Source organism: Colius striatus, chromosome 8 (assembly GCF_028858725.1).
Source record: "Colius striatus isolate bColStr4 chromosome 8, bColStr4.1.hap1, whole genome shotgun sequence".
NCBI classification, from domain to species: domain Eukaryota; kingdom Metazoa; phylum Chordata; class Aves; order Coliiformes; family Coliidae; genus Colius; species Colius striatus.
The window spans coordinates 35,731,602-35,758,605 of NC_084766.1; the positions used below are offsets into that span (position 1 = coordinate 35,731,602).

The following is a 27,004-nucleotide window of genomic DNA, read 5'->3' on the forward strand; positions in this document are numbered from 1 at the left end:
ACAGCACATTTCATCTTCATTAATCTAGATAACGAACTGGCAGAGTCTTATTCCTTGATTCCAAGAATGATGAGCTGTTTCTGTGCTGCAGCAGCTCAACACCCACCTCTCCCCTGACCATGTGGGGCCCCACAGGACGCTGTGACCACCCTGGCACTCTGTGGGTACCTCCTTCCCAGCCTCCCACAGCCTTGGGAGGAGGCTGTGGCGTTTCAGCGCCGGCTTGTCCTGGCCCCAGGCTGTGTCCCAACAGCCCCTGAAGCTCACCACGCTCATCTGGCCCCAGCAGGAAGGACATTACTGAAGCTTGGGGGCAGCCCTGCCCTTGCCTTCCCCCACTCTGACACACAGCTCTTCTCATAGGGGCAACCTCAGCAACGCAACAAGAGCTAAAGGAGGGAGATGGGGATGCTGGAGCAAAGCACTCCTGCAAGGGTCTGTATTTTCTCTGTTTTTCATCAGCTGATACTTTGGCCAACAACCTTCATTTTTCAAGTGTCTTATTTTCTTGTGCATGCAAAGGACAGCTACGCCTCAACTGCTGCAGCTGCTGGGAGGCAGCTCCTGCACACATCCTCAGCACAGCGAGGGACAAACAAAATCCAAAGCTGTAGAGAAACTGACAGCTCCTGAAGCCACGTTAAACTGCAGTGGGCTGAAAACACCTTCATTTTTATGTCTCTGCACTATCACAGAGAAGAAAGTCAATGCTGATGTGAGGTAAGCACTGGCTATGGGTTTATCTAACAAAGCACACTGAAGATAGTGGAAAGTATTTCAAATTGCCTACAGTTACAAAGCTGTACATCACACTGAAGGACACCACTGCAGTGTGTCGCTTCCCTCCAACCGTTTTCTGTCCCTTATCAGTTCAATAAAACCCATCACCCAGCAACCTAAAAGCTGTAGTTATGCACCCCACGGTTATTCTCAATTAATTGATTGTTTTCCATGTTAGAGATGTGCCACAAACCCACCAGAAGAGAGGTATGTGGGGCAAAAGGAACTAACCAGACTTCACCTCCTCCTTGGGCAGCTGGTAGGGGAGGGTGGGTTGGGATGGGAGAGACCTGCACTGATTTCAAGAAGTTGACAAAGTCTGCAAATTCCTACCCTTGATTACATCATACACACCACAAAGCACATCAAACAAACCCAGTGGGCTGAGAAAACCCCCTGGGATTTGGAAAAAGAAAGCTCCTGCAGAATGATGATCTTGCCTAGTTCCTGTGCCCCAGGGGATCCCAAAGCCCCTCACACGTCAACCAGCGCTGACGTGAAACCACCCTGCTGGCTGTAATCAAGAGGTGCAGCCTACGTGGCAAAGAGGTGCAGTGAGACATGGCATTCATCAAGAAGCTCAGCTAAATGAGCATTTTACAGTTTCACACACAAATATGTCTCTGTTTTCATGATTCATTCCTCTAATACCCAAGAGGTAAACTGTACAGTACTCAGTGTAATCTAGTTCTCTAATTAATATCTCTGACAGCACGAAGAAAAACCCAATATTCTGAGCAAACTCTCTAACACGAGGCCAGCTGACTTTCTCAGAAATACCTAAGAACACAGAGGTAGCTCACTAATCACCCCTGACCCCTGTTCCATTTAGTGGCATCACCTTCAGCAAGAGTTTCCCCAAATCTCTCCCTGGTCCTCAGCCCAACAAATGGGTCACTTTCCTTGACCTGTTGTTCAGGTGCCAAATTCTGTGCCCGTTTCTTTCCCTGGACGAGAAAAGGAGAAAGGAAGGTGACTCTTGTGCAGACACTTGTTGGCAGTTGCTCTCAGCAGAGAGCTCACCTCCAAGGAGAGTCGCAGATCTCAGTCACAGGGTCTGGAAACGATTTCCTGAGTTTTCTACAACAAGCTATTTTGTTGTTCCTCGGAAGAAGCAGACCTTGACAGAGGTGCATTGAAGCATATCCCTCTCCATGCATGGTTCAGGCTCTAGCCAATGGATATTGATGGGTTTCAAGACATTTTCATTGCTCTGTGTGTAATGCAAGGGTCACAATTCCTGAAGGATTCCTCTTCAAGCCCACATCGAATGAACACGATGGATCTTCTGTACCAAGCACAGCCATGCTGCTGTGCTCACCAGGGGCCCTGCAGGAAGTGTTGGAGAGAGTGTTTCACAGACAACCACGACAGAAACACATCTCATCCTCCTCTTCCTCGTCCTGAGCTGGTGAACCATGCTTGCTGCCAGCACTAGGTACAGAGAGCGCATCGGGATCCTGTCTGGCACTTGCCTGGATTCAAGCACTCAGCTAACTTGAGACTGTTTCACTGTTTCTGCCCCTGTCAGGCACATAAAGAAAAAAATCAGTTGCTGCTTCCCCACAATTCAGTGGAGTCAATGGGTTCAGTGTGGGGATCATTCAAACCAGCTGCGGCCAGTGAAAAGAATCCATTCTTCATTCCTGCGACCAGGCTTGCTAGAAAGTAGGGAGCAAATGTTCCACCCAAAATAGTTTTGGTCTGAGCATAAGAGAAGCTATTGGCAACAACAATGTTGAAAGAAAGAACGCCTGAGCATCAGGCTCAGATGCCTTGCAAATGTATTTTGCATCCTCTACCCCAAATTGCATCTCTTTCTGCCTGAACAGACTACACGCTTTAGCTGGCTCTGGCAGCGAAGCCAAGTCCTGCAGGAGCCCTGGGCAAAGGGGGAGCTGGGTCACCCACTCCCGGCCCGTGGGACAGCACCAGGACATTCCATCCTGTCCCAACAAATGCTGCTTTTCTCAAAGAGCTGAAAACCACACCCCAGTGACCAGGTGCGAGTGGCTCTGTCTCTGGGGCTTATTTCCAACAGATCTGAAAAGCAGAGGGTGCTGTTGCTGCAAAGGCAGAGGAGCAGACACGAAGAGTTCTCTCTGATGTGAAGGTTTGCTCTGGGTTGACTGGCAAGAGCAATTAGTCCTGATGCAGTGCATATGTTCTGAATTTTGTGTACTTCGGAAAGGAAAGGAGAAAAAAGTTAGTGTGCTTCATGGGGAAATATCAAAAGCACTGAACTGTGATGCATTAACATGGCATTGTCTCCAGGACTCTCACCCAACCCAAGGCTGACAAGAGGAGGTGACACACAGACAGCAAGTGCCCACATTATCTCCTCACACACCCAGGTGCTTCTGCACCGCACAGTAACACGTGTTGAGTATGTCTCCATTCTCCTAATACAGCTACCAGTGCAGCATAAAGTGAGGGCAAATCTCTTCACAGGAGATTCAGTAGAGGATAACAACTAAGATAAAAACCAATTTGCATTTATTAATGTGGCAGTATGAAGGAAATGATAAACTCCTGCAAGCTGAGCTTCTAATTGGGTCTGATCTCCCTGGACATAGCTGTACCAGCAGTGGCTGCCTCTCCATCTCACTCTGGTCTCCTTTCCATCGGTCAGGACGAGCCTTTCCTCACATCTCAACAGCTGGCCAGAGCAAATCTCCACCTCCTCTCTCTTGCTACCACTTTCCCTTAGAGCACGATGACTTTTAAATCCTTTCAGGCTCAAAGCCCAGTAAGCAGTAAAGCCCAGTACAAAGTGATATTTACTTCTCACATCTATTTTCTTTTCATATAAGAATCCAACAGAAAAATAACCTCATCAGTATTTGCCATAGCCAGAGGTGGATTTGAGGCTCTTATGAAGTGATGCTGCACACAGAGGTGCTTGGTGCAGCACGCCTGCTTCTTAACTGAGCTCAAGGAAAAGCCTGCCCTAAGCCAAAGCTTCTACCTTCCTTCAGCTGTAGTAAGGAATGACTTAAAATCTTTTGGGGAGCTGGAAACTTTGCTATGAAGAAAGAGCTCAAATGAACAGCAACACCGGCTGCAGAGTGGTTTCCTTAATTAGAAAGTTGGCTGCACTCGTAAGGAGGAGGAAAACAATGCTACAGACAGCCAAGGCAAAGAGCAAGTCAAAACTGTAGCACATGCAGCTCTGGAAGAAAACAGAAACCAGCTCTATTAGCCTCTCAGATCCTCCAAACCCATTTGTAATTATTAGGCTGAAAATCAAGTGTGGTCCTGCTGCTGAATCAGAGCAGTACAAGCTTGTGAATATGACTTGGCCTTAATTAATTCATTTTGACAAGGCTCAAAACACTCCCCAGGCGATTTAAGACACTGTAAAAAATCAAGGAACTGACAGGTTTTGACCTCAACATGTCAAATACAGGACTGCTGTCTAGTTTGGACAAGCTGTCACTCTATCCCCCTGACATCCCTACTGCAGCTAAGCATTTCACATCATGGGCTGCAACCACACAACATGGTCCAGGAGGCTACAGGCACCTTCTCAGAGCATCAGTCAACCCATGGCACCCGAGAAGCCATGCTGGCTCAGTGACAGGGGTGGTCCTCCCAGCCCTCTGCTCTGTGCTGGTGCAATGGGTCAGCAGAGAGGCAGCCAGGGCTTCCAACTGGCAGAGGAGCCTCAGGCACCCACACACCTCGTAAGCCAGCACAGGGCACATCCCGACAGGAGAGGTGGGTAAGTACAGTGAAGAAACCTATAGGCAGAGGAACTGCAGCGTTTCCCTGTGCTGGTCTGTCAGTGCAAGCAGCACCTGCCACCTGGGAGCAGAGACACCCGCCACGCTGAGAGGATCACACCAACTGCGACGGACGGGGCCAAAGCTGCACCCCCGAGGAACAGGCAGCTGTGCTGGCTATCTGGGAAGGCAAATGAGAGAGCACTTCTTGGCTGCAGCAGAAGCCCAACATACTGATGCCTCTCCTAAGCACAAGACTCTGGCCAAGGAGAAACATGGGTCATGGATCATTTCCAAGGGTGCACTTGAGATGCTCTTACTGTAATTGAACATGAAGCTGTGGCCTCCCAGGGCTGCGCACGCTCCTCCCACCCTGTGGCACTGAGCACAGGGTGTTTGTGCTTTCCTGCTTCAATCCCACTGCCAGAATGGGATGAAGTGCGGGTGTCTGACATGAGGGAGGCCAAGGAGCATGGCTGTGGTCTGCAGACAGGTGACTGCAGAGCGATGGCAGCAGGAAGGTTGAGTTTTCAGAACGTGGCTCCAAGAAGAAAATCTCAGAGGACACTCTTGTGATCCTTTTGCATGCAAGAGATGAAAAAGAATCATCCCAAGCTGGACAGGGAGAGGTGCAAGCTCTCTGCCTCTGCAGCAGGAGTATGACCGTCACCCCAGGAGACCTGAAAAACTGCCCTACAGCTGACCCCCAGCAGCTCCGTGTGGCTTGACACAAAGCAGCAAAGCCCAGGTTGCACATTCTGTTCACAGGAAAATGAACCTTGAACAACATGGAGTGAAATCTTGGATCTATGAATACATTAAAAACCAAACCAAAACGACTTTAACCTTGCTATTTTGCCAAATCCTGACTGAAAGCCATTGCTCAGACCCCACGGGCTCACGGCTGCTCACCCAGCATGGCACTGCTGTATTTGGATGGACCTGAGTCGGAGTACTTCCCACACCAGCAAAGGCAGAGGCTGGAGGCAAACAAAGCATGTAACTACAGCAGCCAGAGCAAAGGAGTGTACAGACAACCCGAAACACAAACATTCTGCAAATGTCACCGACAGGGTTGTTCCCACCATGGAACACTCTCCTAAAAAGTGGCTAACTTTAGGGCATCAGCTGTCCTGCTGCTGTATTTTGCTTGGCTTACAGTCGCTGAGTTTGGTATTTCCCCCTTTCTTCTGCTCTCCTACCTTCTCCTTTCCTCTCCCACCTCTCCATCTGTGTTTGCAGTGAAGCAGAGCTGTTCCTGTTGCCTCGGTGGGCAGTTTCCAGCCGTGCCCACACCGGGCAGTGCCTGCAGCCTGGCTGCCGCCTGGGCTGCCTGGCATTTCTTACCACCTACTCCTCATTGAGTACTGCAGTGCTTTGGCTATGTGCCTTCTGAAGGGATTAAATAAACAAATAGGTAAGTGGCATATTAACTCAGCGTGCCTAGTAACTTCCCAGAGTGGGAGTAGAGGAAATTGGAGATTCCCCAGGAAACTGTCCCGGTATGCAGAGTATGGCCAAACTCTCCCCATTCCAGGGGACATTGTGGAGAGGAACCATGAGCTCTTGGCACCGGGTACAGCCAATCCATGGCTGAACCACAGAACCACCAAAAGCAAAACAGGAATTGCATTGCAAACTGCTCATCTTCTTGAGCCCAGCCACTGCTCTGGAGCCTGAGGGCTCTGGGAGGAGTGTGTGAGGCTTTTCTGAAGGAGTTAAAGCAGCTCTCTTCCTTACTGGCTTCCTTCCCGCAGCAAAAGCAGCTCGCTGTCCCCCTGGGAGAACAGTGGAGCATCTCCTTTGGCTCTCACTAAGTGCTTTGTAACTTCCTGAACCGTAAACCAGTTGCATAACACAAACGTGCACTGTGCAAAATCTCTTGAGCACAGAGCCTTATAGGAGCCAACGTTGTTCCTCCCAGTCCTTCTGTGAGATCTGCCTTCCATATGTCCCTGCCGATGTGCTCGCCTTCCTCACGACTGCCGAGGCCCAGCAGTGTCCCTCTCTGCTGGTCCTGCCCTCTCCCTGCTGCACACCAGGGCACCTGCATGAGTACCACATGGTCAGGGTCACTTTGCTCAGCACCACTCTCCTTTCCAATGCCACCACTGCGAAGGACGTAACACTGTGCCTATACACTGTCTGCAGCCTCTGCTCGGGCAGCCTCATGGCTGTATCAGGAACAGAACCACAGTAGGATGGGACTTGCCTTTGCGTTTCCCAGGACAAAGCTCATCTGCTACCACAAAACAGCTACAAGGGAGAAAAGTTCCATTTCAGATCTGAGCACAAGTTACAAATGTCATATTTACTGACAACTTCCCAAGCTCCATCTTTTCCATGTGCCACCTCAGAAGAACAAGACAGTCAAATGGATCCGCTCTGGATTTCTCTTACACATCACTCACTGCTGCAAATCCATTACAAGGTGATTTTTACTTAGCAAAGCATCTGTTTTTCATCCCAAGCTCTACCTTCTCTCTGACAAATATCTGCTTGTAGTCTGAAACTTTATAACACTGAGCTGCAATCAAATCTATAATCTCCACACACTCCTGACGTGTCAATATTGCACAGCTGCCATTCCTCTTGCTCCTCCTCACCTGTTACCTTGACTCTCGTTTCTATCAGCTCTCACAAGTGTTCTGTTTTGGTTTACTGTAGCCTGTCCTGTCACTAATGTTAAAACATCTAAGTACAGCTAGACAGTTCTGATGTCTTCTGCCACTTCTGAGGATCCTCTTTAAACCCCTCTGTTAAACTGACAGCTCTGCCCTTCCTGTGAGACCCCATCCCTTCTCTTCCTGGGAACAGCCACTGGTCCCTGCCCATTATTCCCGCTTTTGCAGTGCACTAGTCAAGTAAGCTCCTCCTGTGCCTCCTGCTCTGCAAGCCTTGCATATCCAGCTCCACTCCACTGCCAACACAAGTCCTGCTGCTGCAGCATGTCCCATCCTCTAGCCTGGGGTTCTCCTCTCCAGCGCAGCCAGGGACTTCCCACCTGCTTCCAGCTACAAATCGTCTCCTGCTTCACTCTGAGACTCAAAAGCCTCAAGTCGTTTTTCCTTTCTGCTACCATCAACTCTGCAGCACTTTTTCTGTTTCAGCAGACCTGGACTCTCTTTCCAGCAACCTCTCTGCACACTTTCAGATTTCCACATTAATGCCCAGACTTCACACAGTTTGACCAAGTTCAAGAGTCTCGGCTTTTGCTCTTTGCACAGCAACAGACTCAGTCATTTATCAGGGCCAAAAAGCCACAATAGCCTATCAATTGTTTTTGTACAGCAGCCTCTCTGTAGCAGAGCACAGAGAGTCCATATCTATGAACAGTTTTCATTTTCTGAGTTCTCTTTTTCCTTGAGAGCGTCCCAGTGAGCCAGTTGGACGAGCTCATTCACAGGAGAGAGGTCAGCCTGACACACAGCTCTTTTAGGCTGAGTAAACAAAAAACGCACCACGTTGCCTCATCAGAATGAGAACAGGAATAGTACGATTCCACGTAAAGCTGAAGCATCAGAAATGAATAAAACAGAAACATCCAACCATATGCACAATTAAACCACTTGGAAATGGCAAATGTCCAAAGCAGAACAATAGTTGTTAAGACGCTGCCAGTGCTGCACCTCACAGTCGGGCTGACCGCACAAAACCAACTGAAAACTCCAGAGGCAACACGGGTGCCGAGCAGAACTGTATCTCAAAGCACTTTGAGCTTTCAGAATCCAACACAATTTAATTTGCTGGCAGTAAGAAAGGTGCATTCCCCCCCCTCAAAGCATGATGTGGATGGATATCCTATCTCTGTAAGGTACACCCCAATTCGGAGCAAGCGCCAGGCGCGGGGCCAAACACACCAAGACACACAGGGAAGCTCAGAGACACTGAGATAGGGACAGAGCCTGTAACAGAATGAACATGTAACGTTTGAAACTCAGCCACATCACTGCTATTTATTGCCCCCGTTAAGCCCTCTGTTAGGATTTGCTTTGGGAACTTTTCGATTGCCAACTCGCAAGCGTTGGGTGGAATTCCTTTTGATGACTCGCTTCAGGCCGTTAATAAGAGTCCCCGTGCTAATGACCCAACTGGTGAGTGTTCAGAGGAAAAACAGCACTTCATGAAATATTGATACACGCTGGCAAATTTGACAATTATCTCCAGAGCTCCTCGGTACAACCTGAAAGCCAACAAATAGCAAACATTTCCTGGACTCATTAAAATACTGGAAAAGAGAGAAGGAAACCGACTCATTATGCGCCTGACAAATCGAACCTATTATTTTTAATCATGCACGGGGCTTTCAGTGTGTGAAATTTACAGCTTCTCTTGCGTAAAGGAACCATTGGTTTTTCTAGATCCAATTTTAAGGAATGCAGTCAAAGTAAGTTATGTGGAGCTGGTGGCTTTTGCAGGAGAAGGGGGATTAGTTCAGCTCCTGAAATCAATAGCAAAACTGCCATTTTTAAGGCAGAAACACAACTTCACTCACCGCCCTACTTTGGAAGCTGCTTCTCCAGAAAGAACTCCTCCAAAACTTAGGAATATTGATTGGTTTTGCCTTTCTTGTGCAAGCTTGAGAAACAGAAGACTGGAGTTAAAAAGAGCTGATGAGCCAGAGTGTGGGGCTGCCAGCCCACGAGAGAGATCTCTGTATGGTGCTCATCACAAGCCAGCCAGATGAGGCACGGGCTGTGCCTCTGGCCAGAGCAGGGCACGGGAGATGCCACGCTGGAACACGTGCTTTGAGCATGAATGGTGAGTACAGACAGCACCTTCCCCTGCTGAGTAACTATGAATCACAAGGGGAAAGCTTTCAGTGCAGAACATGACAGGTTGCTCAGCACTGCATAACAGTGCAATCATCTGTGTTATTACAGTCATTCTGGTATCTGGACCTTTTAGCCCTGACCGAGGATGAAACAGAACCACAACCAGTGCAAACAAGGATGAAATGGAATTTCAAGCTTCTTAAGCCAAACGTCTCAGCTGCTAAGGTAACAACTTCCATTCTTACGCAGGTCCATTCAACATGAGCAAGAATTTGAAGACAAGGAAAGCTTGAGATCAATCAGATTTGCAGCTGCTGGCCAGGTGGCATAACTAAAGCTACACGTCGGCTTTCTGCACGACTTCAGTGTCCCATCAGGACAGCCCAGATCCTGACGAGTGCTCTGCTGTCCACACTCTTTTCTCTTTCATAATACATAACAACCAAGATTTCTTTCACCAACAAAGCAGAATGTTTACACTTGCATGAACTACTGTAGTTTTTTAACACTGATTTAAAACTTTACAGCACAGCAGTCGGAGGAAGGCAGAGGACACACCGAAGGACTGTGTGTGACATTTCCACTCCTGGGGTTTTCACTCTGTGGGTAACAGTGAAAGACTGCAATAGAGAAAGGACTATTGTAAGGAAGGGGTTATAATCTACAGGGTCAGTACAGGAGTGTGTAGGAGGCAGCTCAAAACTGCTCAGGGATTTGCAGTGGTGGAGCAAGTGTTCGGAAACGTGTTAGGGTTAAGCAGACCAGCAAGGCAGCCAAGGAGGCACCGCTGGGTTCTTGCACCCACCACCCTGACTCCTGACACGGCTCCTTGGCATGGAGGGGACCCACCTGCAGGTATCACCTTCACACAAATGTTTCAGTGGGACCTCAGCTTCGATCCTCCTTTTCTGTCTTCTTCTTGTTGTTGAATATACATCCTAAATTGTTCCTTATTGTCATGTTTACTGCCTAAGCAAAGTCCCATCTGTTTATTTACCTGCCTGGTCTGACAACCTAGGAAATAATAAACTGCTTGATAACCAAAACAAGTCACTTCTGGCAAACAATGAAGACTGCAAAAGTACTGATTCAAATGGATAATGACTGATACACTGATTATATTCTTGAGAGCTTTTCTCCCCATTTTCCTGTGTATCTGCATATATAAATAAAACATGAGAATGCCATCTTGGCTGTTCACATCAGAGCTGACCAAGGATCTCCACTGGCTCCAACTGTTTCCTTCTTACAGTGACAACCTGCTTAACTCTCACATTAGAGAGCCTAAGCCACCCTTCTCCTAGGGACCAGAATGCTTTTGGGAGCTGCAGGAAGAGTATTGCACTCTCTCTCTGCTCCAGCCCCTCCTTGGCTGCCTCTGCTCCCATCTGTAAGATGAGCCAAGAGGCCATTTCCCTTGGCCACCTTATACTTCGTGCTGAGATGCACCCCCAGGGCCTGGGGGGGTGTCCCAGGAGGGAATGCTGTGGGCAGGAGGGGACCACAAGCCTCCACCACTGACGGCACTGGCTGCTCAAACACCAAATACACTGCTCATGCATCTTGCAATCAAAAATTAACTTTATGCCTGGCAAATGGGGTGAGGTCAAGGTCTTCCAAAGTCCCTGAGACCCGGAGTCATCCCACTGGGGATGTGAAGTGCAGCAGCCTGGCAGCTGAAAAGCCTTCCACCTGGACAGGGGAACAGGGTGGCCCCACACAGGCAGGGCCAGGGCCGTGTCACGGCGTGCCATGGGACCCATGTTTAAGCCGATTGCTGGCCTTGACACCCTCTGCGCTGGGGGAGAGGGCGGAGGAAGGAAAGCCAGGCACTAATCTGCTCCATCTGCTCCGAGCAGCTAATTGGATTGCAAATGCAGAAGGCAAAGTCCCCAGACACAGTGCTGGCGGTCACACCGGCCAGCACAGGCGCTCCCAAACCTCCCGTGTCACTCAACAAAACTGCTCCAAATGCTGAGGGCAACGGTCCCACCAGGCTGCCAAACACACCTCTGCCCAAACCCTCCCTAAGGATGCACCTGATTGCAGCCAGGCTGCCCAGCACCTCTTGTCTGGAGAGGTGGAACTAAATACAGGAAAAACAACACACCCGAATCCCGTCCTCAGAAGTAACGTTTCCTCTTTAACAAGACACTAGAAACAGCAAAGAGATTAAAACTGAGCTTTCTTTACCGAAAGCCAGTGGAATGCTGTTAACGTTAGGTTTTGTTTAGGTGCAGAAGTCAAAAGCTCCTCTGCCAGTTGCTATATATAAACCTTACTAATATATGTGCTACATCTGCAACGTTTATTCGGCATCGGTGGCTTAATGATGCCGGTCTTCTACTCTTTAAGGATTCAGCTCAGCACCTACTTTGCTTTTAAAGACAACAGACAACTCAGCTGTGCAGCAGTTTCATTAGACTGGTCTGTAGTGTAACGCTATGAGAAAGACAAGGAGAAGAAAAATGTTTAATACAACAAAGATCAGAAACCTTTACATTTGTTTCCCTTCTGTGAACGCCAAGTTTGTAGCTATGGAAACTACTTATGAGAAACCTAAGAAAAAATGTCAGCAAATATAGTCAGAGAATGATCTGGATATATGAAAGTCCTAACAATGATAGAGAACTACAGACACAGGGTAAAAGGGAAGTGTAAATTGAAGATGACAACACTTGTGCATCTGACAGCATGTTCTATTCCAACAGGCCAAATTCATTTTTATTGCTGTGGGACTGGAGTAAATGAATTGCAACTGGAATGAGTCTGACACTTTATATTGCTTTTGATCAAACCATTGTAAAAAAGCGTATTGCAACCTTTAAAAAAGTACTTGAAAAGCCTATTCTCTGCAATCAGTGACTCCTGTGCACATGGTGGCCAAGACAGTCGGTACTTTACCAAAGCAGTTTTCAGCACCTCTCTCACACGCTCTGTCCTTCAGCCATTCACCTGAGCAACGCCAGCGCTCCTGATGCCTCCAGCGTGACGATCTACACGTGGTACACAGCCGCACAACTGAGGTTGCTGAGAGTCCTCGTGTGCCTTTCAAAGGCTTTCCCAGGCTCACTGTGAGTACTTCCAGCTAGTAAGCTCATCACTGTGCATATTAAATCCCTTGCAAACAATGCTGTTGCTATCAGGACAGCAGACACTAGGCAAGACTGCTTATTTCAATGAGGAACTTCCGTCTGGAAGTTACAACCCAAGTTAAGTTCCTTAGCCCATGGTTTTGCCAGTGAAAGCAGTGCAGAATGACTTCACCTGGAGTAACACACTAGCTGGGAATGGCTCCAAGGACTCGCTATGGTCTGTCAGGTCAATGTGCAGATTAAGTCAGATTTATGCAGCACATGGAGCCTCCTTTGGTGCGGTTTCAGTCGGGACTGTTAATTGAGCTGCCTTACATGTGTACATTGGGATTTACATGCTACAGTCTGTCCAGAAAACATAGTGAAGAAAACCTGAAGTTGATTGCCGAACTGTCTGCTGTATGGTACATTGGGCAAAGAATAAACCAACATTAATAATGCCTGTGGAATGTATCTAGTGTATGAGATATCACCACCCAACAGAAGGCTGTGACGATTTCACTGTGCTATGCTTAAAAGGATGGGCAAATGTCAATCTTTTAACCATCCTTGAAGAACCATGAAGGCTTTTTCTCCTGGTTGTGCCCTCTCCTCTTCGGAGGCTGACCACATGAAGAGCCTCAGCCTGCAGTTAACACAATTTTCCTCTGTCACAGGGTGGAGAATACCAATAAAAAGAACCACAGTTAAGCTTTAAAACACTCTAAGCAGAGCTGAGCTACTCACAGTGAAAGGCATTTCTAACTGGGCTTTAAGCTGATGAAAGGGAAGATGAGTCTCCTTCACACTGGAGAGAACTACTAACTTCAGCCTGGTTTGCCCAGCTCAGGAAAAGGTCAGGCTTTTAGCCAAATCTTAACAGCCACGTCATTTTGCTCCTCCTTCCTTATGACACCTACCTGCCTTGCATGGGGCTGCCCTGCTCTTCAACCCTGTGGGAAGCATCTTCCCCTCTGTGATCATTTGCTTCCACACCTTCATATGTAAACTGGAGTGTTAAGAACCTTCCAAGACATGTTTTTGCAATGAGTTACCACTCCTTGTTATAGCTCCCCAGGGCCACCATCAGAAACAGAAATCTGGACCCACCACTCATTTGGGAAAAGCCAAGGCTAGCTACAAAAACACCACTTCTTATCAAACAACTGCTTAAAGATTGAAACATAGGATAAAGAAATATAAATCAAGTAATCTAATAAAAATGTCAGCCAACAGAATAATCTGAAGATGCAGCATTTTGTGGGTGGAGCTCCAGTAATCTGCTCAGTGCCCGTTAGATGTGGTTTTGCCCACACCAGCTTTACTACCCTACACTCTCCCTGCATCAGCACCCACTTGAGCAGGAGGCTGGCCACAAGCCTGCTCCGGCAGCAGAGCGCCAGCCAACACGGTTTTGTCACTCAGACATCACAGGGTCTCTTTTTCCTGCCTGCCACTGAGATGACTTGGTGCGTTTGCCACCTGTGGCGTTCCGGATGGCCAGGCTGCAGGAGCAGCCAGCTCCGAGGATGTTTCTCCCCGGGGAAGCCACCCCTGACAGCTTCATGCACAAGGTCTCAATGATGCAGAGAGCAGCAGCTTTGCCAGAGCCGTGGTTGGGGAGTTCCTGGGAGGTGAAGTTGGCTTGGCTCTCGGCTCCCACGCCCCGCTTGCTGTGCCGCCACAGCAGCCGGTTTAGGATGCTCATTCACCACCTTCTTTTCATACCACACCCCAGCTCCCAGGAAGGGCAATTTATTTAACCTCCTCCTGATAATTACTGTATGAAATACAAGGAAGTTGCAGCAGTGAATCTCTGTGCTGATTTTCCCTTATCTAACGAACGGGGCCCACGAGCATGTGGCGCATGCCCATACTCCTGCCCAGGCTGCTGCCTCTACCATCGGAAACACCGGGCAGCAGAGACACCTTCCTTCTGCCAGCCCTCTGCTCAAACTCCAGTAAACAGTAGCTGGGCAGAACCCACACAGAGCGTCAAAGCTCAGCAGAAAGTCACAAACCGGGTATCTAGAAACCACTCACTGTCGACAAACTACAATCCACGGTCCAACAAGGCTGCACAAATAACCAAACCGATTTATTTTAAACCCCTATCCATAAAACAAGCTTCAAAACACCACTGGACTATAACGTACATTTATAACCCTCTGCCGACTGAGAAGACATTAACCTCCCTTGACAGGAAATATCTGCAGCCATTTAGAGACAGAGTTGAACACTGAACTTGCTTTCACCTTGTGACTGAAGTATCCACAGCCAAAGCTAAAGCCAGGAGATGGCTCATTGCTCTGAAAAACACACCCGGTCTCTTCCTGCTGGCACAGAACGATTTCCCTGGATTTAGTCAAGTTTCTGCCACCCTCTCAGTGTTTTAAAAACAGCTTAACGTATTTGTAGCATTCGTTTATCGCCTCGCCTGTAGGTGTGAACACTCCTCAGCAATGGTGTTCCTTACAGAGTCATTCCTCAACACAGCTCAACAACCCACAGCCCGCCACGCCTTCCAGTTTCCATCTGCACCTTTCCATTTGCCGTGTGTGTCTTACCTTGGCTTCTACTTTTAAAATCTAGATTAACAGGAAGGAAAAAAACACCCTCAGGCTACTTGGAAAATAAAAAGGGGAAATAAATAAACACGAAGACAATTTTACAGGTCTTACTTCAGCTAAACCTTTCGGGGACTTCAATGAGAAGATAATCTTTCTGTGATTATGGCCAAACCCTCCCGTTGCTTAGCAACACATAATTAAGGAATATGTTTTCAGATCCGCTTTGCAAGCTGGCCATTATCAGATGAAATTACTGGAGCAACAAATGTCATCCTCATGCAAATCAGTTGGTCGAGGGGAAAAAAAATAGAAGGGGGTTGAGTGGCTAGAAAAGAGCTCAGCAGCACAGAAACGCTGCTGGCTGCTCCTGGTTGAGCATCCACAATTCTTTTAAAGGGAAGGGATAATGGCTAGGTCTCTAAAGAGCGTGGGGTTTGCAGTTTATATCCCAGACCTAGGGAGAGAGGGGTCTGTTTCTGTGGCAGAGGAGCCTACTCACACTGCGTGTGCTCCGGCGGTCCCTCGCTGCACCGGTACCGACCGCAAAGAAATTAACATCTCTGTGTTCCCCACATGATGCCACTTCGTCTTTTCAGGCTCTGGGAAATCGTTTAGTTAAAAAAAATACTGCCTAGATGTCCCTGCTTTCACGTCTGATCCCTGTCAACACAGAACGTGTTGCCTAATGCTGAAGTGCTTTTTTAGCAATCAGTACAGGAATCACAGCGGCTAAAGCAAGGACGCACGAGCGCGAAAAGAAACGGCGTCTACTTCCTAGCTGTGTAATTATGGGAAGCCAGGGAGAGGGGTGAGCCAAGCGTCTGCATTTTGACAACTTTATCATTTCCACTCCCAAAACCGTTCTTTATTTAGATTCCTGTGGAATGGCATCACCAGTTTGGCACCATCTCTATGCCTATAAATGGTATCCTTTTATTAAGGCTTTGTGCGCGTCCGCTGGTACGGCACATTGTTTGGGACTTGTTTGCATGGGAGTTCAGCTGAACTGCACGGGGGGGAAAATTCCCTGCTCACGGGGTCACTACCAAGAAAAGCATTTCAGGGGATTTCTTTCCACATTTTCCAAACAAATCGAGCCACAAATGAATGGATTGGACAAATTTCCTCATGCTTAGCAGTCTGGTTTTGGGGGTTAGTTTCTGTCAGGCTCTGAGCGTTCTCATCAATGCACCAGCAAAGTGGAGGAGCGGAGCCTGCAGAGCTTACGCAGCTTTACATCTGAGCAGCCAAGGGCCTGGGCGCTTCTGGAAGGGGAAGGGAGGAAGAGGAGCCACCATTCATTTTTATTGTTCCAGTGCTTAATGACAGGCTTTTAGTTTTAAGCACAGACCTATTACTTTAACAGCTATATCACTTCACTTACAGGCATCTCTAGAAGGAAATCAAGGGGTTTATTTTGTATGCCTGATAAAACAGCAAATTAATAATAAGAAGAAAAGACTTAGGTAATGGCCAAAGGTAAGTCGATTCTTGAATAACACCATTAGCTATCTGATGAATTTAGTCAAAACAATGCTAACCATTTCCTCAGAGGAACACATTTGCGCCTGATAACGGGTGGTAAAAAGTCAATCTGCAGCAAACCCTGTAGTCCTAATTGCTCAGCCACTACGGTATCTAATCTCCTGTTCTCCGCCAGGAACAGCAAGCTTAACCCTGCACGCATTATCTCAGGTACTGCTCACTTTTAACTCCAGTTGGCTAAACAAATAAAATATTTGGAAGCTAACCGCAGAGCGAGGAGCAGCATCTTTAGCTTCGTGTAGCCAGCACTGTCCTGCAAAGAGATCCCATTCCCCTCCTTTTCTACATAAGAAAGTATCTAATATTTAAGCAAAATATTTGACAAGGGTGTTTTTTTGAGGAGAGAGGGTACAGTAAGCAGCAACAAGTCAGTTCTAAACTACACTATGAGCTAAGAGCTGCCAGAAATTACTTGGTTCAGGTGATGCCATGGTGGAGACGATGACGGGGGGCCCTGTGCGCCTGCTGAGCTTCGGGTACGGGGAGAGCTGCGCGGGGAACGTGGATCCGGTGGGTGCCAGGCTGCCGTCCCCCGGCGCTGCCGGCCGGCGCAGGAGCTGCGGGCTGCCATGCGGGCTGGGAGCCGGCGACGCTGCCGCCGTCCGCTCCCTCTTCATCAGCTCCATGGGGACAGTGTAGGTGGTGGGGTAGGCCGTTTTGGGGCTGGCGTGCGGGTTGGCCGCGGTCACGGGCATGCCGGCGGGAGCAGAGTAGGCGGAGGCTGGGCGCGGATGCGTGTTGCAAGGCAGGGGGGTGTTGTATCCAGAGCCGGGGAGGAAGTGCGGCCCCGGAGGAGCCCCCGCCGAGGCAGGGTAGGCGGTGGTCTCCAGCAGGTGCTGGGTCGGGGCGCTGGACGGCCGGCGGTGCATCTCTCCGGCTCTGGGGGAGACGGGCTGCAGCGGAGGCGGGGGTTGTGGGGCGGGAAGGCCGTCTGCGGTGGGCCCCGCGCCCAGGGGTACCCCGTAGTCACCTGGAAGCTCGCTGCGGTGGCTGAAGCTGTTGGAGCGGGTCCTGGGGCGCAGCGCCCCGCTCCTGCGCTCCTGCCTCTGCAGCTGCATTTCTGCCTTGTAGTTGTGGGCGATGCGGGACAGCACGCGGGCCTGCCCCAGGTTTGGAGCCACGGACTTGATGTCGTTCTCCTCCATCATGGCCAGCAGGTTTGGGGAGTCGAAGCCCTGCTGCAGCAGGGCGGCGAAGGTGCTCTCCGAGACGCCTTCCGCGCGCAGCAGCGCCACGAATTCGGGGTCAAAGCTCCTCTTCCCCTCCGGCCCTGGGAAGGTGGGGGGCACTGGCGGGTGGGAAGAGCTTACCACGGCCGCCTCGTAGCCGTCGTAGGGGCCCTTAGCACCAGCGCTCTCCCGGCCTGGCCCGTAGCTGCTGCCGCTGCTGCCGGTGGGGTCGACCACGAGGCAGGTGGGGGCTGCCTGCCTGGTCCCCGCGGGCTCGGGGGGCCGCTCCGCCCCGTCGCCGTAGGCCTGCCTGCTGGGGAAGGCAGGGGGCTCCGCTGCGTACCGTGGGCCAGGGGGCTCCGTGCCATACCGTGCGGGGGAGACATCTCTGCCACGCAGCCGCTGCCCGTCCAGGGCCAGCTTGGGGTCCCTGTAGAGGCGAGTGGCATCTGGCGGGGCAGGCGGGCGCCCCGGAGCCTGGTCCCAGGACAGCCGGCTGCCAGGCGCCCCATAGTTCACCAATGGCCTGCTCATGGCGTGGTCGCGGTAGTAGCGAGGGTCCTTGGGCGATCTTGCTGCCAGCGACGGGTCGCTGTAGTAATCCTGAGGCGGCAGGGAGCCGCGGCCCGCCATGACAGCCTGCCGGTCACAGTAGGTGAAGTCAGGGACGGAGCCCTTCCTGAGGGGCCCCGGGGCGAAGGCGGCATCCTGGTACGGGTACGCCTCTTGCTTCAGCTCCGCGCCGCCCTGCAAGATGATATCGTTCACTCGCAGAGGCTCATACCAGCCGCCCTCACCGCCATAGGTCAGGGAGCTCCTGCGGCCCGGCGGCCTTTGGTACTCGAAGGCGTTCTCGCTCTCCCAGTTCCCTTCGTACCATCCGGCAGCGTCCCAGCTCTGCGAGCGGCCGATGTTGGGGTGTTTGCTGGGGATGGGCATCGCCACGAGGCTGCTTGCTCCCGCCGAAACGGAGAAGAGGAGGTGCCTTCCTTCCCAGCGCTTCTCCGGCGCGCATCAAAACCAGACCGCGCTCCGCCTGAGCCCTCCCGGGACTTCAGAAACCACCGGCCGGCGGTTTTGCCTTTCAAAGTGTTGCCTGAATTATTAATTCTTTGAAACCTTAGTAGGCAAAGCATGCAGCAGCTGCTCTCGCTCTGGGTCGGCAGGGGGAGAGACCCTTCGTGGGCCGTGCAGCCGCGGAGGAGGAGGGCAGCCGCGCTCAGCCCTGATGCTTTATCCTCTGCCGCTGGGGACGGCGCGCACATGGACAACTGGCCGAGTAGTGTGTGGGGATTAGGAGCTAAATAAAACCGCTAAAGCCCTCGCTCCATGTGACATCATTTTAGCCCGATGAAATCTCCCGCACCGACCCAGCCAGCAACCTCAATGCAATTTCTCCTCGGGGAATGGCTTTATTTTTTGTTTCACATGCATTTCATCCGTTTCAGTTGTCTCCTTTCCTGGCCAGCTCAGGGCCCCCGTCCGCAGCAGCACCCACCAGCACCCGTCAGGGAGATAACGACACGCTCCTGCATCCGCTCGGCCCCACGCACGCGCATGTGAAAATAAAAAAGCAAGCTTCGGTGTCAGCTCAATCTTAATCCACCCTGATGAAATGCTAATCCACTGCGCACAGCTAAGGACAAATTAAACGGGAGCAAGCAGGCAAGCCTCAGAAAAGACCGATGCAAGATGCTCATGAACACAAGAGCGCTTAGAAATTAGTTAGGTATCTGTCTAAGACTTTATGAATATTGTGATTTGCTTTGGAAATCACTTTTTTTTTTGTTGCAGTTTCAAATTAGCTGCACTAACGAGGCTCCTAAAGGATTCTTGACATTATTATCATAATACTCAAATCCTTTCATCAGCCCGGGACACAAAATTGTGGAGGTGTAATCTGGAATGTATAATTTTAAGACCCTAGCAGAGGTCACGGCAAAGGAGGGGAGGATCAAAGGATCTAAAGTCTGGTCTTACAAAGCAAAAAGGAAGAGTAGACTTTTGCCTGTTATCCAAGGCTTCCTTTGGAAATAACTACACGTTTATGAGATGGGAAAACGCTCAGGAAAATCAGACAAAACTCAGTGTTTCAATATTCATCCGGATTAAGCTATTTTTACACTTAGAGTAGGCAAAAGGATTTAGATGGAATCACACCACAGAAAATGGTTATTTGGGAATGTAACAATTTCCACCTACAGCCGCTGTTTTCAGAGGAGATATTAAAATGGCTCCCCAAAACACGTATCTAAGTTATCACACATCGCTCATGCCCAAATAAAGAAGCTCAGCCGTTACCTATTTTACTGACCGCTGCCAGTGCAGCAACATCTTCCTTTTCTAATTCAGAAACATCTGATGGAAATGATTTGGGCTTTCTTAGCTACGATCACAAGTTTCCTCATCTCCAACACGCCCCTTCCAGGACAGACCCTGCACAAGGAGTTAACAGTCACCTTCCCTGTTCCGTTTGCAAGGCAGCGTGAGCGTTTGTCCTGACTAATCCACAGCAAATGTTTAGTGCACTAGCCATCACATGATAGACTATTGTGCTATTATGATAGCTAAATCACTAATTCAGTCTAATGCTTATACTTGCCTATCATCCTAATACCTCTGGGCTATATTTCTGACCCAAATACTGACAGGATCTTTGAGTAATCCCTAAATTTCTTTATTGCAGTAAATATTATAAATCCTCTTTAAACATTCTCTCCTCCGACTCCCTCCTCAAGAACCACAGTCTTTAAAATTATGTTGGATATTACACAGACATGCAAACCATGGGCCCCAGAAGATTATTTATGCAATTCTCAGAGACTATCTGATTGGCATCATATTGAATTAACTTAAGGCACATTGGAAAATATCTTCTTTTGTGAGAGTCAAAACGGGAAGACACATTTGTGGCTTATAAATAAAGCAGAGAGCATTTTAACAAACAAAACCATTTTATTACAACAACATTTTGCTAAAGAATGAAACGTATTCCCAACTGGGTACAGTGAGATCTGCGCCATTTCGTTTGTCCTGAAGCAGAAGAAGAAAGCTACCAAAAATGTATATGGCAAAAGAATAAAATCCTGGTCTATAGATCAAGGGCATCTTCCACCACTGTCCTCAGAGAGATCACTAATGAGCACAGCCACCACTTTAAGCCCTGGTTGACAATGGAAAAAGCCGTGCAATAGAAAAACTGAATGTCAACAATGCCGATCTTGAACGACTGCAAGGGAAATCAGAAGGGAGCTTTGAGCATTTACTACCTCTGAGAAAACCCAAAAGCTTTAATAAGCCCTTGGGTCATAAGCATTTCGGACACACAGAAGAGGTCTCTCCCAACCCAACAGACGTGCACTCAATGGCCATGCCCTGCCCGGCTCCGGCGCACACATGGGTGATGGCAGGACCAGAGGACCCACCTCCACGCTCCCCTCAGCCCAAACGTGGGAGCAGTGGCACGCTTGGGCTCCCAAACCCACCCATGTGCCATCGTGCCAGCCCGCCCTGGCATGGGCACAACCTGTGGCAGGAGCATGGGCTCTTCTCACAAGCTCTTTGCAGAGGGCAGGAAACTTTACCTTCAGCCCTGTGGCTGGGAAGGCTCATGCATATGGATGGCTTATCCCATCCCAAGTGACCTCAATGGAACAAATTAACTATTGCTGTGCCTCAAGCTAAGCAAACACTTGCACGGCCAGGGGCGGTAGGGCTTGTCCACCTCCCTGCAGCCTCTTTGCAAGGCTCTGCCGGCCTCCCTGCTCACAGACCGAGAGCCGGCGGCTGCCCTGCAGCTGGTGAAGATGTGCCCAGGAGCCATGGAGCCAGCAGCCTCCCGTGCCACCGCGGCAGCAAAGGAAATGTTACACCCCCAGTGAATCAAGAAATGAATAAGAAATGATCAGAATGAAATATTTATGCATGGGCAGTAAGGGTCTTTTCTTTTTTTGGCACTGTTAAAAGCAGTGTCCATGCAAATTCCTGTATCTCTGGAGCTATTTCTGAATCCAGACACAGGCAGCAATGGCCGTGAGAGGATATGGAGGCACAACCCAACAACGCCAACCTCATCTGCCCTTCTCAGCAATGGAGGAGGCACCGGCACCCACATGAGGGTGGGAGGCGAAGGACCGTGGGACCCGTGGAAAATTCATCCTCTATCTTTTAATTCTAGAGGTATTTTGTGGGGAAAATCCCCACACAAAAGAAAAAACCCCAACAAACTGATGCAGAGATTAAATGCTCTGGTACTGCAGGTCACGTGAAAGATGCACAGTTTTGACTTAATCCCCTGAGTTTCAGTTGAGTATTCATCTGATACATGGACAGTTTGGCCATGATGCAATGAGGACAGGGGAAGTCTGCTCTGAAAGAAAATCAGCGACAGAGCAGAAGAAAGGTGGGCCTTGGTCTGAACACCACTTTCAGAAATGGATGGCATGAAATCTGCTTCTGGAAAGAACTCATAGTGGATACGAAACAAGTAACTGTGCTAGAAAGTGACGTTTTGTTCCCATGAGGGGCGTCTGTTTCACACATAAAACCCACGGTAAGAAACCAGGACACTGAATCTGCAACACAACTGTGTAAACAACGTTTTTTGGTGTGTGTGTAGCGCTGACTCAGGAGAGGTTGGACGTGAAATTTCATTCACATTGATTTAAACCATTTTGTTGCAAATGTTGAAAGCGAGTTGTTGGAAGAATTAATCTGTGTAAGAAAACAGTGCAGACTGGGTTTAGTTTTGCTTTTGATTAGTTTAAAATACTTTTCAATTACAAGTTTAAATCTTGTTTTAATTGGAAAAAAAACGATCTTTAACGTAGCAAAGTGTTGATGTTTTCTCCCAAATTGTTTCCTTCTGGGAGGCACTGAAGAGGCCAAATGCAACTTCTGGCAAAAACCCTGACGATGCATCACTACTGGAAAGGCTACTTCTCTTTTAAAGGCAAAGGAATCCTACCCCTGGATAATGAAAAGTCCTCTAGAGACCAAATACACCTCGTGTTACAGGAGAGAGCAGGTATGAAGACACCCAGCCTCTATCCCCCGCTCTGCTGCTGTCAGCAAGGCAATTGCTTCATTTCTTACTCACAGGCTCCCCTTCCATCAGGAGGGATATCATAATGTACACCCATCACATTCAGATGGTGCTAGGATTAATCAGTGTTTGTCATACGCTTTCAGGTGACAAGGTACAACGCTACTGGTAGGATAAATGCTTCTGCCCTCACTGCCTGGGCTTTCATGGACTGCTTGTGACCGTGCCTAATGACCCCCAAGCTCAGGAAGCCTTTTGTGAACGTCATCCCTCCCACGTTCAGCTGGCAGGATGCCGGGGGAGCAGAAATAAGCTGGTGTTGAACGACACTGTGGTACACATGGATGGTATGGAGGGGAAAAGGAAGACTATGCAGCGTGAATAACGCACACATGCACCCACAGAAATGAAAGAAAAAACACTGGGAGACGAAAAGCAGGAAGAATATGTTCCAAATCCTTGGAAATTACAGCATTTGCTAGAATTTGGCTCTGCAAATCTCTCTCACAGTGGCAATAAGCACTCTGCCTAGATGGACTTTCTAACAGTCTCCTGAAATTAGAGGAGTACAAAGAGAAAATTAGCAGGATTGTGCTGGAATCATTTTCAATAATCAAAGGAACAGAACAGCATCTGAAAGCACTCAGCGCTTGAAGCCATGCCACATGCTTTTACCAATTTCCAAACCAAAAGCATGGATGCTTTGTAACTTCAACAAAACACTCTCAAATACCAACTTGGTGTGTGACAACAAAACGCTCTTAAGACCAGCCGATTTCTCAACACTCATTGCTTCACGTAACTCTGCATTTTGATGACTTTAAAGCCAAAACAGAAAGCTTGTGTGCATTTGTAACTCCCCCCCCAAACCTAGGACAGAAGTATGCTCTAACTGTTGGCCCACGTGCATGACAAATTACAGGGATGCATGAGCACACGTGTCTCCTAAACGTTACACACAAACTGGAAGATGTAACTGGGTTCCACTCCCTTTCCCACTGGGAACGTACAAATGGGCATACAAATGCACATGGACAAGCAAAGGTCAATGTTGTACCTCAGTAACTGTGGAGGCACAGCAAAGCAGCTTACCTCCCATGCCAAATAAAGCAGGCACTTCCTCTCAGAACTGATGAGCCAGTACTGCAGTGCCATTCTGAGTAATTCCCCAAGGATCCCCTCAAATCCCACAGTCAATGTGACGAGAGGGGATGTGACGCCTCTTCCACTTACACCAGCTGGCACTGTGCTGAGAAGGTACATGGGGTTTCACATAATGAAACCACAGCGACATTTTACTCCATCACTGCATCCCTGAGCACTCGCTTCTCTCCTCTCCTGCTTTTCTGTGCCCATCGCTGCTCAGAAGCAGTTTGGTGCAGGAGGATGGCTCCTTCTCACCCTCCCTGGACAGCCAGCGCTGTGCCTCAAAGCACTGCCACATCCCAACAACTCTCTGGCTGGAGGCATCTCACCTGTCTTTCACTCAAGGGTATCCCACCTTTAATTACCTTGTGTTTATCACAGTGTAGGGCTGTGTACAGAACCACATGGTGACTTGTCACCTCAGGTTTTCCTGCCCCCTGGCAAAGGCCTGGTGATTTGCTGTCTAGGATGAATATGGAATTGCAGGTAACAAATGCAGGAAGCTTGCAATCACCGAAAACATCCTCACAGTGGCAAACAAGCAGCTCAGCTCTTGCACCTTCAATCAGAAACAATTTTGCCTTCAAGTGTGGGGAGACTCCAATAAAAGTTAGCAGAAACAGCACTGTTACATTCCTGCATCAACAAAGGGATAATAAAAACATCAGATGGATCCCTACAGCACAAAACTGCACCATCTCAAGGGCCACAAAACATAAATCATTCCGGATGCTGAGCGTCAGTCTGAACACCAGCAGGAAGGGTTCCCTGGGCACATCCCCTGACTATTCGCAAAGATCTAATCTATGAATGCTCTTAGAAATAATCCTCTAGAAATCACATCAAGCACCTTGTCTCCAAAACTGGGTATTAGTCTTTGAGGTCAAACCTCATCATTTTAATAAGAATTCAGGATCAAGATTTAAATATCACATGTAATGAAAAGCACGGGAGAGACGTCTGTCCCAGAAAGCAGCAGAGAAATCCACCGTTACATGAACATACACTGCAGTTCTGAACCCTGACATCTATGTCTGGGCTTTGCATTAAAAATAATTTAGTACTAGGTTGTAACATGGTCCCGAGGAGATAAACAGGCTGGGTGTTCAGGGTGTCTCTGTCTGGTTTCCCTGGGTGATGCCAAGAGCTTTAAACATGGACATCCTTTGCAGACCCAATGCAGACAAACCCGAAACCCCAAACCAGAGAGGAAGTAATGCTTAGCTAAAAAACACGTGTTGCTTTTTTGAAAGGTTGTCATTCTGTATTATCATACTGCAACAATCAAAGTCTCAAATGTGGAGGGAGCACATCTGCAGGTGTGTCTTACTGTGGTCCCTCACTACCCACGGGGACGGCTGCTCCCCGGTGGGGATGACCCCGAAGCTGAAGCTTCCAGCCCTGTGCCCCTTGCTAAGCTTCCTTTGTTGATTCAATCAAATACCTCTTATTATCCACGTTCAGCAACACTGTTTTCTCTCAAAAATGGATGTCAGTCTATAGCTACAGACCCTTTTGTGAACTGAAGCTGTTTCTTAGTAAGTTTTGAGGAGCTAGATGGCAGCAGAGAGTGGGGTTTTTTTCTTACACAAACTAAAAAGACAATCTTAAAACAAAAGACAAAACAAATTAATAGTGTTAAGCTAATGGGCTGCATAAAAGTGTCAGTAAGAAATGATCAATGCTGTTTAACTTCAAGGCAACAAAAGTGCACAACCCACTCTAGAAAACTTGCTTTTTGAAGAAAGCTCTATGATATAAAAGACATAATGAAAACCTTCACTGTTTTGGCACTTGGATCAGTTACATCTGCTTGTGGATACCAAAAAATAGAAAAGTTGTGTAATGTGTTTCCCTGCAGCTTTATTTTAGCATAGCCAGATGTCTTATTCTTGTCAAAATATTTACTAGTAAACATCCAGGAGAATCAGAATCGAACCTAAAAGTCTGGCCCAGATCTAAACAGCATCAGTCTTTGAGAGACTCTAACTCAGGAGTTAGAGATGAGGGTTTTTTTCTCGTATTTTGAAGGAAAATCCATCCTGTTCTCATCTGTCCCCAAGGACTGATCATTTCCCATCATAGATCTGGAAGAGGTAAAGCAGCCAACTTCCACCCCCTGGGTGCTGGAGGCAGCTTCTGCAGCGCTTCCAAACTCTGGAGCTTGGGAACAGGCGAGAAGGCTGCCCCGGGGCCACCACTCCAACCAACAACTTCTTCCCCTGGCTCCTCGGTGCATATTCTGAGCATATCATCATTTTTTTGAGTAATCTTTAAACACGGGGGAGGATTTAGAGTAAGGAGAAAAAAAACCCCCAGATATGATGACAACATGTTAATCCCTAAACCAGTCCATTTAAATGGGAAATGGGGTAAGGATGGAAATGAAGTTGGTGGCATTGAAGTCCTCAGCTGTAATTGTTTCTTAATTAAGGACATGAAGTTGTAAAGCTTGTTCCATGCAACTCTGTCTTAAGGGTGGGGAAAATGGAAAAATACAAGGCAGAATTAAGAGTTAGACATGTATTGCACTGCCATAAATGTGCACTTAAACACAAGGACGTGAGCGTTTTTCCCTGTTTCTGCACACATAGCACTGGAGTCTCAGGGAAAAGGCAGCTCTCCTTCTTGCAATAGCTTGAGCTGCATATCAAATTAATGACATTTTTGTCTGTAACCTTATCTAAATGTGTCTTACTCTTTCCCGGGTGCCTGGGGGATTCTGTCAGGCCGGCTTCATATCTGGCACAAGTCCTACATCTTGTCATGCCTCTCCCCCTATGGCACGTCACAGGAGACAGGAGTGACTGGATAGGGAAAAAAAAAGATCAACCCAGAACTGGAAGATTATTTGAGCAGCCTATGCCTCCACGCTGTAAGGACAACATCACACCTCATCACAAAGCAGAAACAGCCCCTTGCAAATGGAGGGAGTTCTTGATTCAGCATGGCTACAGGGCTCAAAATCGTGGAATCTGGTCAATAAGCTTGAATAACGTGTGTGAAGCCACTGAGGCTGCTTGAACTTCCCTCATTCATAGCATTCTGTCCAGTTTTTTTTAAAACACCTTAAAATTGTAACAAAACCTATGAATGACAAACAATTCCCAAACCTGCCATGCCTCTGTCAGCAAACAGCCAGTAAAGAACACTGCCCCTAAGGGGCCTCCTTCTCA

The 27,004-nt window shown here is 48.6% G+C and overlaps 1 protein-coding gene across 3 annotated transcripts in view; it reads right to left on the bottom strand.

Annotated features, from left to right (window-relative positions):
* Positions 1-27,004, bottom strand: part of CTBP2 (C-terminal binding protein 2) — a 131,991-nt gene that overhangs the window by 21,549 nt on the left and 83,438 nt on the right. The window contains exon 1 of one of the 3 annotated variants that reach the window (XM_062001881.1): positions 16,882-18,577. The exons of 1 other annotated variant lie outside the window; for it this stretch is intronic. In XM_062001881.1, coding sequence (XP_061857865.1) covers positions 16,882-18,577 — 1,696 coding nt within the window. Of the gene's footprint in view, positions 1-15,423; positions 15,613-16,881; positions 18,578-27,004 lie in introns of those variants that run through there. One more of the 3 variants, XM_062001883.1, reaches the window with a different exon arrangement.